This window comes from Scyliorhinus torazame, chromosome 18 (assembly GCF_047496885.1).
Source record: "Scyliorhinus torazame isolate Kashiwa2021f chromosome 18, sScyTor2.1, whole genome shotgun sequence".
Classification (NCBI taxonomy): Eukaryota; Metazoa; Chordata; class Chondrichthyes; order Carcharhiniformes; family Scyliorhinidae; genus Scyliorhinus; species Scyliorhinus torazame.
In genome coordinates this window covers 45,688,239-45,703,332 of record NC_092724.1, presented here as the reverse complement: position 1 = coordinate 45,703,332, position 15,094 = coordinate 45,688,239, and the positions used below count along the sequence as shown (strand labels likewise).

The 15,094-nt window shown below is 47.9% G+C and overlaps 1 protein-coding gene across 5 annotated transcripts in view; it reads right to left on the bottom strand.

Annotated features, from left to right (window-relative positions):
• The window catches only part of atcaya (ATCAY kinesin light chain interacting caytaxin a), a 245,651-nt gene that overhangs the window by 37,682 nt on the left and 192,875 nt on the right, over nt 1-15,094 (bottom strand). For all 5 annotated transcript variants that reach the window (XM_072482712.1, XM_072482714.1, XM_072482715.1 and 2 more), the window contains 2 exons: nt 6,296-6,481; nt 5,105-5,207 (listed from right to left, as the gene is read on the bottom strand). In XM_072482712.1, the coding sequence (XP_072338813.1) occupies nt 5,105-5,207; nt 6,296-6,481 (289 nt within the window). The remainder of the gene's footprint in view (nt 1-5,104; nt 5,208-6,295; nt 6,482-15,094) is intronic.

The following is a 15,094-nucleotide window of genomic DNA, read 5'->3' as shown; positions in this document are numbered from 1 at the left end:
CCTGCTCGCCTTCTCCCCATATTCGTACTGTACACCCTGTGCCTTCCTCCATTGTGCCTCTGCAGTGCCCGTAGTCAGCAAGTCAAATTCTACATGTAGCCTTTGCCTTTCCCTGTACAGTCCCTCCTCCGGTGCTTCCGCATATTGTCTGTCCACCCTCAAAAGTTCTTGCAGCAACCGCTCCCGTTCCTTACTCTCCTGCTTCCCTTTATGTGCCCTTATTGATATCAGCTCCCCTCTAACCACCGCCTTCAACGCCTCCCAGACCAATCCCACCTGGACCTCCCCATTATCATTGAGTTCCAAGTACTTTTCAATGCACCCCCTCACCCTTAGGCACCCCCCCTCATCTGCCATTAGTCCCATGTCCATTCTCCAGGGTGGGCGCCCTCCTGTTTCCTCCCCTATCTCCAAGTCTACCCAGTGTGGAGCGTGATCCAAAATGGCTATAGCCGTATACTCCGTTCCCCTCACCTTCGGGATCAACGCCCTTCCCAGCACAAAAAAGTCTATTCGCGAGTAGACTTTATGGACATAGGAGAAAAACTAGAACTCCTTACTCCTAGGTCTGCTAAATCTCCACGGGTCTACACCTCCCATCTGCTCCATAAAATCTTTAAGTACCTTGGCTGCTGCCGGCCTCCTTCCAGTCCTGGACTTCGACCTATCCAGCCCTGGTTCCAACACCGTATTAAAATCTCCCCCCATTATCAGCTTTCCCATCTCTAGGTCCGGAATGCGTCCCAGCATCCGCCTCATAAAATTGGCATCATCCCAGTTCGGGGCATATACGTTTACCAAAACCACCGTCTCCCCCTGTAGTTTGCCACTCACCATCACGTATCTGCCCCCGTTATCCGCCACTATAGTCTTTGCCTCGAACATTACCCGCTTCCCCACTAATATAGCCACCCCCCTGTTTTTCGCATCTAGCCCCGAATGGAACACCTGCCCCACCCATCCTTTGCGTAGCCTAACCTGGTCTATCAGTTTCAGGTGCGTTTCCTGTAACATAACCACATCTGCCTTAAGTTTCTTAAGGTGTGCGAGTACCCGTGCCCTCTTTATCGGCCCATTCAGCCCTCTCACGTTCCACGTGATCAGCCGGGTTGGGGGGCTTCCTACCCCCCCCCCCCCCCCCCCCCACCCCCTGTCGATTAGCCATCCCCTTTTTCCGGCTCCTCACCCGGTTCCCACGCAGCTGTATCTCCCCCAGGCGGTGCCCCCCCGCCCATCCCCTCCCATACCAGCTCCCCCCTCTCCCCAGCAGCAGCAACCCAGTAATTCCCCCTTCCCACTAGATCCCCCGCTAGCGTAATTACTCCCCCCATGTTGCTCCCAGAAGTCAGCAAACTCTGGCCAACCTCGGCTTCCCCCCCGTGACCTCGGCTCGCACCGTGCGACGCCCCCTCCTTCCTGCTTCTCTATTCCCGCCATGATTATCATAGCGCGGGAACCAAGCCCGCGCTTCTCCCTTGGCCCCGCCCCCAATGGCCAACGCCCCATCTCCTCCACCTCCCCTCCTCCCCCCATCACCACCTGTGGAAGAGAGAAAAGTTACCACATCGCAGGATTAGTACATAAAACTCCTCCTTTTCCCCCTTTTTAACCCCCCTCTTCGCCCCCCCACATTCGCCCCACCACTTTGTTCAAACGTTCTTTTTAATAACCCGCTCATTCCAATTTTTCTTCCACAATAAAAGTCCACGCTTCATCCGCCGTCTCAAAGTAGTGGTGCCTCCCTCGATATGTGACCCACAGTCTTGCCGGTTGCAGCATTCCAAATTTTATCTTCTTTTTATGAAGCACCGCCTTGGCCCGATTAAAGCTCGCCCTCCTTCTCGCCACCTCCGCACTCCAGTCTTGATAAACGCGGATCACCGCGTTCTCCCATTTACTGCTCCGAGTTTTCTTTGCCCATCTAAGGACCATTTCTCTATCCTTAAAACGGAGGGATCTCACCACTATGGCTCTGGGAATTTCTTCTGCTCTCGGTCCTCGCGCCATCACTCGGTATGCTCCCTCCACCTCTAACGGACCCGCCGGGGCCTCCGCTCCCATTAACGAGTGCAGCATCGTGCTCACATATGCCCCGACGTCCGCTCCCTCCGCACCTTCAGGAAGACCAAGAATCCTCAAGTTGTTCCTCCTTGCGTTGTTCTCCAGTGCCTCCAACCTTTCCACACATCGTTTCTGATGTGCCTCATGCGTCTCCGTCTTCACCACCAGGCCCTGTATGTCGTCCTCATTCTCGGCTGCCTTTGCCTTCACGACCCGAAGCTCCCGCTCCTGGGTCTTTTGTTCCTCCTTTAGCCCTTCGATCGCCTGTAGTATCGGGGCCAACAGCTCTTTCTTAATTCCTTTTTGAGCTCTTCCACACAGCATTTCAAGAACTCTTGTTGTTCAGGGCCCCATGTTAAACTGCCACCTTCCGACGCCATCTTGGTTTTTGCTTGCCTTCCTTGCCGCTGTTCTAAAGGATCCACTGCAATCCGGCCACTTTCTCCTCCTTTTTTCATCCGTATCCAGGGGGGGATTCCCTTCTGGTTTACCGCACAGTGTTTTTAGCCGTCAAAATTGCCGTTGGGGCTCCTATCAAGAGCCCAAAAGTCCGTTTCACCGGGAGCTGCCGAAACGTGCGACTCAGCTGGTCATCGCCGCACCCGGAAGTCATCACCTCCTTTTCCAATTGCCATTATAACCTCACTCCTAGTTCTTATGAACTACCACCCCATCTCTAACTTGCCTTCTCTCGCAGGAACTATCATCTCCTAATTTCAAGCCATCTGTACTCCAACTCTGTTTGAATTTCTCTATTGAGAATTCTGTTCCCACCAGAAGCATAGTCACAAATGACATTTTCTGTGAATGGGTTCATGTTGCATTACCTATCCTTGACCTCCTTGATCTCTCTGCAGCTGTTGGCACAGTCAACCTCCTCCAATGCCTCTCCTTATTCCTTGCTTGATTGCGCTCTTCCCTGTCAATCGTAGTCAGAAAACCCCAGCAATGGTTTTTCTTCCCACCCATGCACTGTTACCGCGGAGAGCCTTGTGGATCTATACTTTCTTCTCTACTTGGTCTACATGCTGCTCCTCAGTGATGTAATCTGTACATGTAAGGTCATCTTACACATGTGTGTTGTCATCACCATCTTTCTTCCCCTCCACCAATTCTGTCTACATCTCTCCTGCCCTTGAGTTGTGAAGACCACTTGTTCAACATCCAGTCTTGGACGAATCACAATTTCCTCTAACTAAGCATTGGGAAGACTGAAGTCATCACTTTCAACCTTGCTACAAATTTCATACCCTTGCCCCCAATTTCCTTTTACTTCTCAGCAGTGGTCTCAGACTGAACTACAGATCACAACCACATCATCCTTGCCAACCACAATCTTTGATCCCATACTTTCTACCTCACAAGAACCATCTGGGTTCACCCCTCTCCCAGCCCACCTGCTGTCAAAACTCTCACCTCTGACCTCGGTATTCCAGTTCTCTACGCTACCCAAACTTCAACTCATCCAAAACATTGCTACTCAAAATGTACCAACCACCATTCGCTCCCTGTCCTTGTCTCCTGGTTCCCAAAGCCTTAAATTTAAAATTTGCACCCTCACATTTTAATAACATAAAGGCGTCACCCCTCCCTATGTATACAATTTCAGTGAGAACTTTCTATTCCTTTGACTCTGGCCTCACGCATCCTTCACTCCACAAGGGACTGCTGTGCCTTCAGACTCTTAGGCCCCAGAATCTGGATTTATCTTTCTAAACTCCTTTGCCTCTTCACCTCACTTTTCTTTAGACCCTCCTTAAAACCAAACTATTTGTCTGAACTTTTGACCACCCTTCATAATATCTCGACCTCCATGTTTTTGATGATGGCTCTCTGAAGAGCTTTAGGCTAATTTGCTCGAGTGAAGGTGGGATATAAAAGCATGCTGTTGGTGTTGAAGTTCCCAAACTGATCCCTGGCTTGTGCTGAATCAGCAGATCTCACCAGTAAAACAAACATCTGCAATCCTCATGATAGGGAGGGTGGCAAAAACATTTAGCTGTTTTCTGCTCCTGATCATGCTGCAAAGTCCAGATGGAGTCAGGATCTTAAAGCTGACAACCACTGTCTATGCAAAACTCAACATCGGCTGGACAGGAGGGAGGAAATATAAATTTCAAATCTGTGTATGGAATCGTGTTACTAAGCGAACCCATAAAAGTGACGTCCAAGGAAACTGGAACGTAATGAAAAGCTTGCTGTTTTTTATGCATTTCCTTGTCTCCAGCCTCCACTTTCTATCTCAACCTTGATTGTCTTTTGATATTTTATTGATACAGTTATGGTCAATGCATTTATGAGCTTTCCTCATTTGATCAATTCTACTCAAATCTAATTTCCAGACATATACATTGTATATGTTGTGTTGCCCTATTATGTATTTTCTTTTATTCCCTTTTCTCATGTACTTAATGATCTGTTGAGCTGCTCGCAGAAAAATACTTTTCACTGTACCTCGGTACACGTGACAATAAACAAATCCAATCCAATCCACGGTGGCCCAGTGGTTAGCACTGCTGCCTCAGAGCCCGAGGACCCGGGTTCGATTCCAGCTCCGGGTCACTGTCCATGTGGGGTTTGCACATTCTCCCTGTGTCTGCGTGGGTCACATCCGCACAACCCAAAGATGTACAGGGTAGGTGGATTGGCCACGCTAAATTGCCCCTTAATTGGAAAAATTTAGAAATTAAGAAATATTTCATTCCAAATACTCCAACCTACCCAAACGATCTTCACCCCGAATTGTCTCCTGCTCTGGACTATTCCTTACCAGGGTCTCAAAGTTATGGAACTCTGTGTCTCTTACCTCACCCTTCACTCTATATCTCTGAGCTTCTGAAAACCAAGCTTGATTTGGTTCATCTTCTTTCCTTGATACTGTCCCGCATTTTGACAACAACCTTTCACTTCCGTTTATCAATGTTAAAATGAGACACAGCTAAACTAAAGGAGTGGGCTGTTACTGCTTCCCAGCCTTGACAACCGGAAGGTTATTCAGGTACAAGTGACCTTACCAGGAAGAGAAGGTGAATTGAGCACTTACAGGAAGAGGTTTTCCATGATGTATGTATAGTCTGCACAACCGCTGTCAGGTAAGTAACACGCAGCAAATACAATGATCGCGTTCAGTCCTTCACCATAATAACCTGTGAGGAAGAGAAACATTTTAATTCTGTGTGATGACAGCTTCAAACAGTAGATATAATGGACACAACTGGTAGAACTAGGCCTGTTTTCACTGGATGAATTACTGAGAGGGAACAGGATCTACGTCTTTCAGAATGAAAAGAGATAGAGTTTGGAGTGAGCTGTTTGGCTGGCATTGTGAGAAGAGAACTAGAAGACACAGTTTTAAAATTTTCAATGAGCTGGACAAATAATTTCCCTCTCATGGCTTAGCCTTAGAGTATGTGGCAGAGATCCTCACTAAAAAGGCCTGGGGAAACACCTAGTTGGGAAAGGGGCGGGAGGCTACAGGAACAGGTAGAGATGAGCATAATTAAATATTCCACGGGTCACAATTATGTTGGGGGCAGGGAGAATAGGGGATGGGTGGGAGGTAGACAGAGTGGACGAAAATGTCTGTGGAGGGCACAGTCCAGGGCTGAATAGTGAAGCTGCGAAGTCTGATAAATAGTCTTGGGTGGATTCTTTAGGAATCAGGGAGTATTTATACAAGTCGTTTTCTCAGAAATTAAATGGATGGGTGGAGGTAAATGGTATATTGTGTGTGGACGGAGATTAATTGGATGTTGCAGAATCCAAGTTAGACTGTATGTGGGCTGTGGATGGAATGACTGATGGTCTGAATACTCTTATCCCATTCTGTGTTTTGCTATGTTCTGAAAGCCCTTTGTCCAATTTTTAAACAACGCTCTTGTCCTGCAGTTGGGGTGGTTCCAAAGCTACCTGTCCTCTCTTACTCTTTCCTGCCCCTGTGATTCTGGCATCACTGTGCGGGGAGTTTGCCTAATCAATCACACATCCCAGCAAACTATGTGTGTGCGGCCAGGCTGCCCATCTGACAAGTTAATTTCAAATAACCAATTTCTAACTCTGTCCACCCAAGAGATAATGGGAAATAACTTTGGATGCCTTTTGGAAAATTGCAAATCCTATTTTGGCACAGAACATATTTATGGAGTCAGCTATTTTCTGCCTTCTCTCACAGTGTAAAATTCAAGAAGTTAAAACTCTCCTCGTTCTGCATTGGCCAAGGTTGACCTTTCCCTACCTCCATGTGTCACGACTCTCATATACGGCCTGATGATTTTCATGTCAATCCTGTGCTCTTGCTCTCCGATGATGATTGTCCTCCACAGCCTCCCATTGGTAGATTCCCCGTCTCCACCTGCACAGTCTTCAAAGGAGCCCCCTTTTGCACTGGGTGAGTTTTTCGCACTCGCAACTGGAGTATCATCTGGAAGACAGGGAGTGGATCTCTTGTGAATGTTCTTAATTGGCCCATTTCAGTTAGGATACGATCACGTTCATTAGATCAAAATTCTATTCCTCTAATTTTTACATCTGTCCTCTCCTGAAAGGGCAAACGTTTCTTGGGCTATTGCACTTGCTAAGTCACCCAATCGGACAGTGGGAAGCATGGCCAGCTTGTGGCTGAGCCCAAAAGCAAAATATTGCAGATGCTGGAAATCTGGAATAGAAACAAAAAATGCTGGGAATACTCAGCTGGTCAGACAGCATCTGTGATGAGAAACAGAGTTACCGTTTCGCCAAGATGACCTTTCATCAGGATTATTGGAGCAGAGTCCAATTGTGCCTCCGGCTGAAAATTTGCACACGCACTATTAAAATGAGTTATTGGAAAGCTATCTGGTGTGGCAACCCTGTGTGTTTTGCTTGTCAATAGACACCAACTCTGGCATTTCCTTACTGTAAGTCCAGCTGAGATCACCTAACTCAGCACAGCTCAAGTATCGGTCCATGTAACCCAGTACCCTACAGGACAGCAAATGTACCAACCAAGTCAGTGGAGAATCATCAGTAATAACACAGAACAGTTTTACAATTTGCAGAGATATTAAAAACAATCTATTTATATATTGCATAAGTGATGTTAATGAGTTAAGAGAGAAGAGTTTCAAAACACTGAATCAACCTAGGACACACAATGTGGGTATGACGGACAGATACATACCTAAGGGGATCAGGGATTATGGGCAGGAGAATGGGGATGAGAAACATATCAGCCATGATTGAATGGTGGAGCAGACCCGATGGGCCGAATGGCCTAATTCTGCTCCTTTGTCTTATGGTCTAATGTAACGTATTCATAGACAGATGAGGAAATGACCCCAATCAATAATTGATATTTTATCCTTACTCAGTGACTCAGCTAAACCAGGGAACAAAACAAAGTATTCTGATTCCTCAGCCCATGTTCCTCTCACTGCAACTTCAATCATGCTGGAAAATCCTAAAACATCTGCTTCCTAAGCAGCATGGAATCAGAGTAAATAATGCCTTTATAGGTGCTTTCTAAGCTGAATTGATCTCCAGTGACAGTATACCTGTGGAATCAAGACTTAATGTTCAAGACGTCATGTCTACGGTGTTAAAAACAAGGGTGACGCTGAGTCCAGAGGTGGCGATTTTCAGGTTGTCAGAACACCCGGGAATCCAGGAGGAGAAAGAGGCAGACGTTCGGGTCTTTGCTTCCCTGGTAGCCCGGAGACGGAGGGCAGCACGGTAGCATAGTGGTTAGCACAATTGCTTCACAGCTCCAGGGTCCCAGGTTCGATTCCGGCTTGGGTCACTGTCTGTGCGGAGTCTGCACATCCTCCCCGTGTGTGCGTGGGTTTCCTCCGGGTGCTCCGGTTTCCTCCCACAGTCCAAAGATGTGCAGGTTAGGTGGATTAGCCATGATAAATTGCCCTTAGTGTCCAAAATTGCCCTTGGTGTTGGGTGGGGATACTGGGTTATGGGGATAGGGTGGAGGTGTTGACCTTGGGTAGGGTGCTCTTTCCAAGAGCCGGTGCAGACTCGATGGGCCGAATGGCCTCCTTCTGCACTGTAAATTCTATGATGATTCTATTAGTTTGGAGGGACTCAAAGCCCCTGAAGTCGGAGACCTGGCGGCTATCAGACATGGTTAGCTTTCCCTGTTTGGAGAAAATCAAGTTCGCCTTGAGAGGGTCACTGTTAGGGTTCACCCGGAAAACCGTTCGTCGACTTCTTTGCGGGAAATTAATCAGCAGCAGAGGGAAGGGGGAGGGGGGGGGGAAGAGTAGTTTAGATTCAAATAGGGGGTTAATAAAGGTGGGACCTGTAGGAGAGGTAAATGGCTTTTGCACTATGTTTATGGTTTCATGTATATTGTTTATTTTGTTGTTGTTACTATACCAAAAATACCTCAAATAAATTTATTTATTTAAAAAAAGACTTAATGTTCAGGGTTAGAGTGTGGATAAATAGATAATTGGACCAAGGTGAGCAGATATAACTCAATTCCATTTCATCTTCCTTTTCATAATCTTCCTGCAACACTTTGAATTTCTATTATTTATAAAGCGGGCTGGAATGTAAGAGTCGATTTGTTCTACAGGTTGAGAAACTGCAAGAAGCAGAGCTGAGGAGCTACAGTTCCACTACTAAGAGGGTGCACTTACATGTGACCGGTTGACAGACTTTCATATCAACATAGGAATTTACAATGACTAAATTCAATACTACAGAGCAATAAAATGATACGAACAGGATGTAAGAATGTATAGAAAGAAGATGATTTGAAAATATTACGAGTCAACCTCCTTGGGGTTGTAGATGGTAAATTGAGGAATATGGTCACTCCCTTAAATGTTTCTGATAGCTGCGTTGCCTTTCTTTCTCTCCACCTCTGATTCTTGCTCTAGTTTCTCTTTTGCTAGTCTCCCTTTACTTGCTTATTACTTCCCTTTCTGTTTCATTCTATGTTCCCCCCCCTTCTTTCCTTTCAGGTGAGAGATTCTGGGTAGTGTGACGTGATGCAGTAAATGAAGGAGCCACCAACACCTGCATTTGGGATGTGGAAGTCTTGATAGTCCTGATGCTTAGCAGGTATTTTCCCAGGCCCTCCCTCAGTCCCTTGTGTTTTCCATCAATCCCTCGCTCTCATCGCATTCCCTATCCTTCCACTGTTCCACTTACTCCTTCCAGTGCCTACCACCATCCCACTCCCACTGTTTCTTCCCCATTGAACTCCTACCAGTCTCTTTATTCTCTCTTGCACCCCACCTGCCGCTCACCTCAACAGCCATCTGCTCTCACTGACTCTTCCCAAGAGCTGGTGGTGAGAGGTCAGATTCCCCTCAATCAGCTTCTCACTCCCCTCTCTTACCTATTCTTTATTCCTATCTGATCATCACAGATACGTTTACTTGGTTTGATTTCAAATTTCCAGTTTTAAAAAAAGTAAATTTAAAATGAGGAAAGAAACTATATGTCTTCCTTTCACTCTATGGGCGCAATCTATCCGAAAGCGGAGAGAGTCCCACTGTGCGCGAGTTTAGCCAGGTGTTTGCTGGCACTCGGAGTGCCAAAAAACACCCGGCTATCTAACGCCCATCCGGGTAGATTGAGGGCCTCAGAAGGGAACTCCCCGATTTCTGCACTGAGGAGCTCCACTCGTCAGAACTCCTCAGTGCAGCGAGAGAGCAGGACATAATTTTTAAACGGCGTTCCAATCTCTCGAACCCCCAACGCGACCCCCGAACTCCCCCCAAGCCCCAACTCACTATAAAGGGGTCCCCTGGTCCCCTCCAACCCCCAAACTTGACACCTTGGCAGTGCCAGGCTGGCACCCAGGATGCACTGCCAGGGTGCCAGGCTGGCAGTGCTAGGGTACCACCCTGCCCAGAAGGCATGCATCTGGATGCCTCCAATCCCCAGGGAGACCCCCACGAATGCCGTTCCATCTGGTCCCCATGAGTGGAGGCCAGTACTGAATGGTGCTCGCCCGAAGTCTTCAAGGTGAAGGGGTTAAATCCCACGCTCTGGTTAGTTCTCGGGAACGCATATTAGAGTGAGACTAGCTGTCTCACTCTAATATGCAGATTTGCCAGAAAGTGATCTTGCCCACAATAGGCTGGATGCACATTGCGACGTCTCACGAGATCGCGTTAGATCTCGCGAGTCGTGGCGAGCCGGGTAGGTCCCGGACGCGAGATCCTCCGGCATCTAACGACCGCGTTGTGGCTGCTTTTCGAGCGCATTGCAACCAGTAGAAAGCACCCTATGTCTCTTTTTCTCAACTCTTCACTCAACCACCCTCTTCAGCCCCTTTTCCCCCAAGCCTTCTCGTTCTCTCTCAATCCCTATCTTCATGCCACTTCTCTCAATCCTGTCTTCTAAATTTGACCCTCTGTTCTCTCCTTTGATTCTTTGTTTCTTTCTCTTACTCCCTTACTTGACAAAGCCAAGTTATTGGTTATCCTGAAAACTTAAAAAATGAAACCTTTGGCTGGATTCTATTTTCCTTAGTGAGGTAGCAGCAGGCAACCTCTGTGACCCTGCTCAAACTCCATTTTCTTAAGTTAGGGGCCATTTGTTAATAGTACCTCGTGCTTCCAACCCACCCAACGAAAGGGAACCCTCTGCAATGATAGAGAATTTTACACTGGACTGTTGCTACCGCACAGTGACACAGTGTTAGCACTGCTGCCTCACAGCTCCAGGAACTGGGTTCAATTCCGGCCTTGGGTAACTGTCTCTGTGGAGTTTGCACTTTCTCCGTGTGTCTGCATGGGTTTCCTCCCACAGTCCAAAGATGTGCAGGTAGGTGGATTTGCCAAGCTAAATTGCCCCTTAGTATCCAAAAGGTTAGGTGATACAGTGATACGGGGATAGAGTGGAGGCATGGGCTTAAGTAGGGTGGTCTCTTTTTTCAAAACATAGATAGGCTAATCATGGCGTTTGTGTGTGTGTGTGGGGGTGGGGGGGGGCAAGAACCCGAGAATTCCCAAACCGACACTGCAAAGACGGAATGTCAGAGGGGGCCTGGCTCTACCGAACCTACAATACTACCAGTGGGCAGCAACGGCAGAAAAAGTGAGGGGATGGGTACAAGAACCCGACACAGAATGGATACAAATGGAGGAGGCATCCTGTAAAGAAACAACCCTCCGTGCCCTGACCACAGCAGCACTCCCATCCTCCTCAACAAGGTAGACAACGAGCCCAGTGGTAGCCGCCACGCTGAGAACGTGGACCCAGTTGAGACAGCACTTTGGGATAACCAAAATGTCCCTTATGGCCCCCATCTGCGGCAATCAGATTCCCCCCAGCCATGCTAGATACCACCTTCAAAAGATGGAGATGGGACGGGGGCACATTGACGGTCGGGGACTTCAATGTAGGGCGCAGACTGGCGACACTGGACAAACTGACGAGGAAGTGGAAACTAGCAAATGGACAGGAATTGAGACACCTCCAAATAAAGCACTCCCTCCGCAAAGAGACAGTAGGGTACCCCGGGGCCCCAGAAAGCACACTACTAGAGGACCTGATAGGCACAAGCAGCAAGAAGGGGGGGGGGGGTATGTGGTAAAATATATGGACAGCTGTTGGACAGAGCTCAAACACCACTAGACGGGAACAGACAAAAATGGGAGGACGAACTGGGGACAGAGGTAGGATGGGAACTCTGGAGCAAAGCACTGAGCAGGGTGAGCTCCACCTCCTCCTGTGCAAGGCTAAGCCTAATGCAGCTCCAAGTGGTGCACAGAGCGCCCTTGACCAGAACCCGAATGAGCAGGTTCTTCCCGGAGGTGGAGGACTGTGGTAAACACCACTAGTGATATATTGTATGTATTACAGCACTGCCTGTGTACTAAAAGTACTATGGTAATCCCTACCTGCTGGCTCCTCCCATTAAAAGTGTATGTTCTCCTGCGCTGCTCCCATTCTGGTTCCAGCTGCAGGAGGCACAACATCTTGTGCAATAAAACCTCGATTGTTTCACCATTCTCGTCTCGTGGTAATTGACGGTACATCAATGACAAATGTGAGCGGTGCCCGAGGGGCCCGGCCAACCACACCCACATGTTTTGGGCTTGCCCCAAGCTTGCTGGGTTCGGGACAGCCTTCTCCGAGGCAATGTCCAAAGTTGTGGGGGTGAGGGTGAAGCCATGCCCGATAGTGGCAATCTTCGGGGTATCGGAGCAGCCAGAGTTACACGTTAGAAAGGGGGCCAACGGCCTTGCTTTCGCTTCCCTAATCGCACGCCGGAGAATCCTGCTCGACTGTGGCGATCGGCAGCACCACCCAAAGCTGCAGACTGGCTCGCTGACCTCTCGGAATTTCTCCACCTGGAGAAGATTAAGTACGCCATCCGAGGGTCAGAGGAAGGCTTCCTGGATACTTGGGGGCAGTTCGTCGGCCTGTTCCAAAACGGCCAGCAACGAGGAGTAAGCCAGGGAAAAAAAAAAGAAGAACCAAAGGACTGCGCAACCCGGGGGGAGAACAATGGCAAAACCACAAAAGAGGAAGGGTTCTGAAACCAATGGGGGGGGGGGGGGGGGGGATATCATAGACCGATCCAGAGGACAGCAAAATGTACATACAGTTAGTCAAATGAAGGACAAAACAAACCTCTGTAAAATAAAGCAAAATTAGCACAGGCAAGAAAAATGTAATGTATATAAACAACAACTGTTTATGAATATGAGAAAAGCCAATAAAAACATTTTCAAAAAAAAAAGTAGGGTGCTCTTTCCAAGGGACTGTGCAGACTCGATGGGCTGAATGGCCTTCGTCTACACTATAAATTCTATGATTCACCCAAAGAGGCAGTGGGCATGTTTCAGGGGGCAGAGCAGCTCTGAAGAAGTCTTCAACATTTTATTTATGTCAAGGCCTGAAAAGCTTGGTAACTGGGACTCCGAGAAAGCAAGGGGAGGGGGGCCTGTAAGGACCCTCTTCCTCCATGTAGAGTTGGACAACTTACAATCGTTAGCACAGTGTCCATCACTTTTCTCTGGTAATCCTTGGGGTTGGCAGAGATAAAATTGGGCCAGGTTACCACCAGGCCTGTCTTCTTGTCATTCATATGGTCCACCTTCTCGTCCAATTAAGTTCCCAGTTTTGGAGGAATAATGGAGGAAAATTCAACCCACGCTCCCTCATCCTCTCTTCTCTATCTCCCCATCTCTCATTTTATTGCTTTTCCTGAAGTTTAAACAAAATAGAGGCTACAGTGGGCAGGATTTTCTGGCTGTTCACTCTGGTACGATCTTACGGTCCCGCCGACGGCGCACCCCTGCCGCGGGTTTAGTGGTGACGAGGGGTGGGTTCAACGGGAAACCCCACTGAAAACGGCAGGACAAGATCCGCCACGGCAGAACACACCACGGAGGGGGATGAAAATCCCGCCAGTATATTTGCATTCAATGCGTGCGTTTTCTTACTCATTATTTTGCATTGACACAATTCAAACACAAACTTTGAACAGCACTGAACATACATTTTACGTCAAGAGGGAGGGGTGGGGTACAGAGGAAATTTATAAGAATGTCACTGGAATGGTGAATTTTAGCCATGAGGAAAGCTTGGCTAGGTTGGGGTTAATTCTTTAGAACAGGAGGGGCTGAGGGGTGATTTAACATAATTTAAAATTATGAAGGGCCTCAATAAAAGTGGTTGGAAAGGACTTACTTCCCTTAGCAGAGAGGTCTCTAACTAGGGTACACAGATTTAAAGTAATTGGCAGAAGGATTAGAGGACATGTTGAGAACTTTTGCTCAAAAGGGTGCAGGGATGGGTGTCTGGAGCTCACAGCGTGAAAGGGTTGGTAGAGGCAGAAGCCAAAGATGCACCAAGTGTCGTTCACTCAGCTGCTGTGGTCTGAGAGCTGGGAAGTGGCATTAGGCTGGATTATCTTTTTCGATCGGCACAGACACATTGGGCTAAATGGCTTCATCTGTGTCGGAAATGTTCTAACTTTTTACCTTTCTAATTAATATGTTGAAATTTGTCCCCTTTGTTTTTCAAAATTATTTGAAAAATGCTGGTAGGCACAATTCACAGATATGCAGATATATTTGCCATGTCAGGAACCTGCCCTGCTCCCTTTTAAATGCTTGCAGCAAAGTTATGCTTACAAGTGATATGTTTACAGAGGCAATTCCCATTGTATAAATGTGGACCCAAAAATTTATAATGGGAAGATGTCTAAAAAATGTGACAAAAACATGACAATGGGAATGGTAAACCACTGTTGCACCTGTATTAGGCGATGTACAGTAGGACCTGTACTACAGGTTCGCCGGTAGTCCCTGCCTGCTGGCTCCGCCCAGGAGGCGGGGTATAAATATCCAGCCAGCAGCCATTTCGCCAGCTCTGTGGGAGGCCATACATCTGATGGCAATAAAGCCTCAGTTGGATTCAACTATCGTCTTTTGTCCAATTGATCGTGCCTCAGGACGTCAAATTGTGGGGGCAGGAAATAGGTGTTAAAGTCAGATTTATGGTAAAATATCGGTAGATTTTACAAGCCATTCATATAGCACACACTTCCCGCAAGTGCCACACTTACTTGCTGTCACATATGCCCCTTCATACTTGGCCATGATAAATTGCCCTTAGTGTCCAAAATTGCCCTTAGTGTTGGGTGGGGTTACTGGGTTATGGGGATAGGGTGGAGGTGTTGACTTTGGGTAGGGTGGTCTTTCCAAGAGCTGGTGCAGACTCGCTGGGCCAAATGGCCTCCTTCTGCACTGTAAATTCTATGATACTTAACACCTCCAGCACTGATGTAACAGAGGGCGGAATTTTAGGGCCCTTCCTGACGACAGGATTTTCCAGTCCTGCCAAAGTTGATGGACTTCGGAACGGCTCGTGGCATTTCACGGCCCTGCCCCCACCTCGACGTGGCTGTAAAAGTTTGCCGATAATGTATTATCAGACATAGCATGAGGATCATGTTGTCAGAAAGAATATCCTGAATCGGGGGCGGCATGGTGGTGCTGTGGTTAGCACTGCTGCCTCACAACGCTGAGGACCTGGGTTTGATCCTGGCCCCGGGTCACTGGCCGTGTGG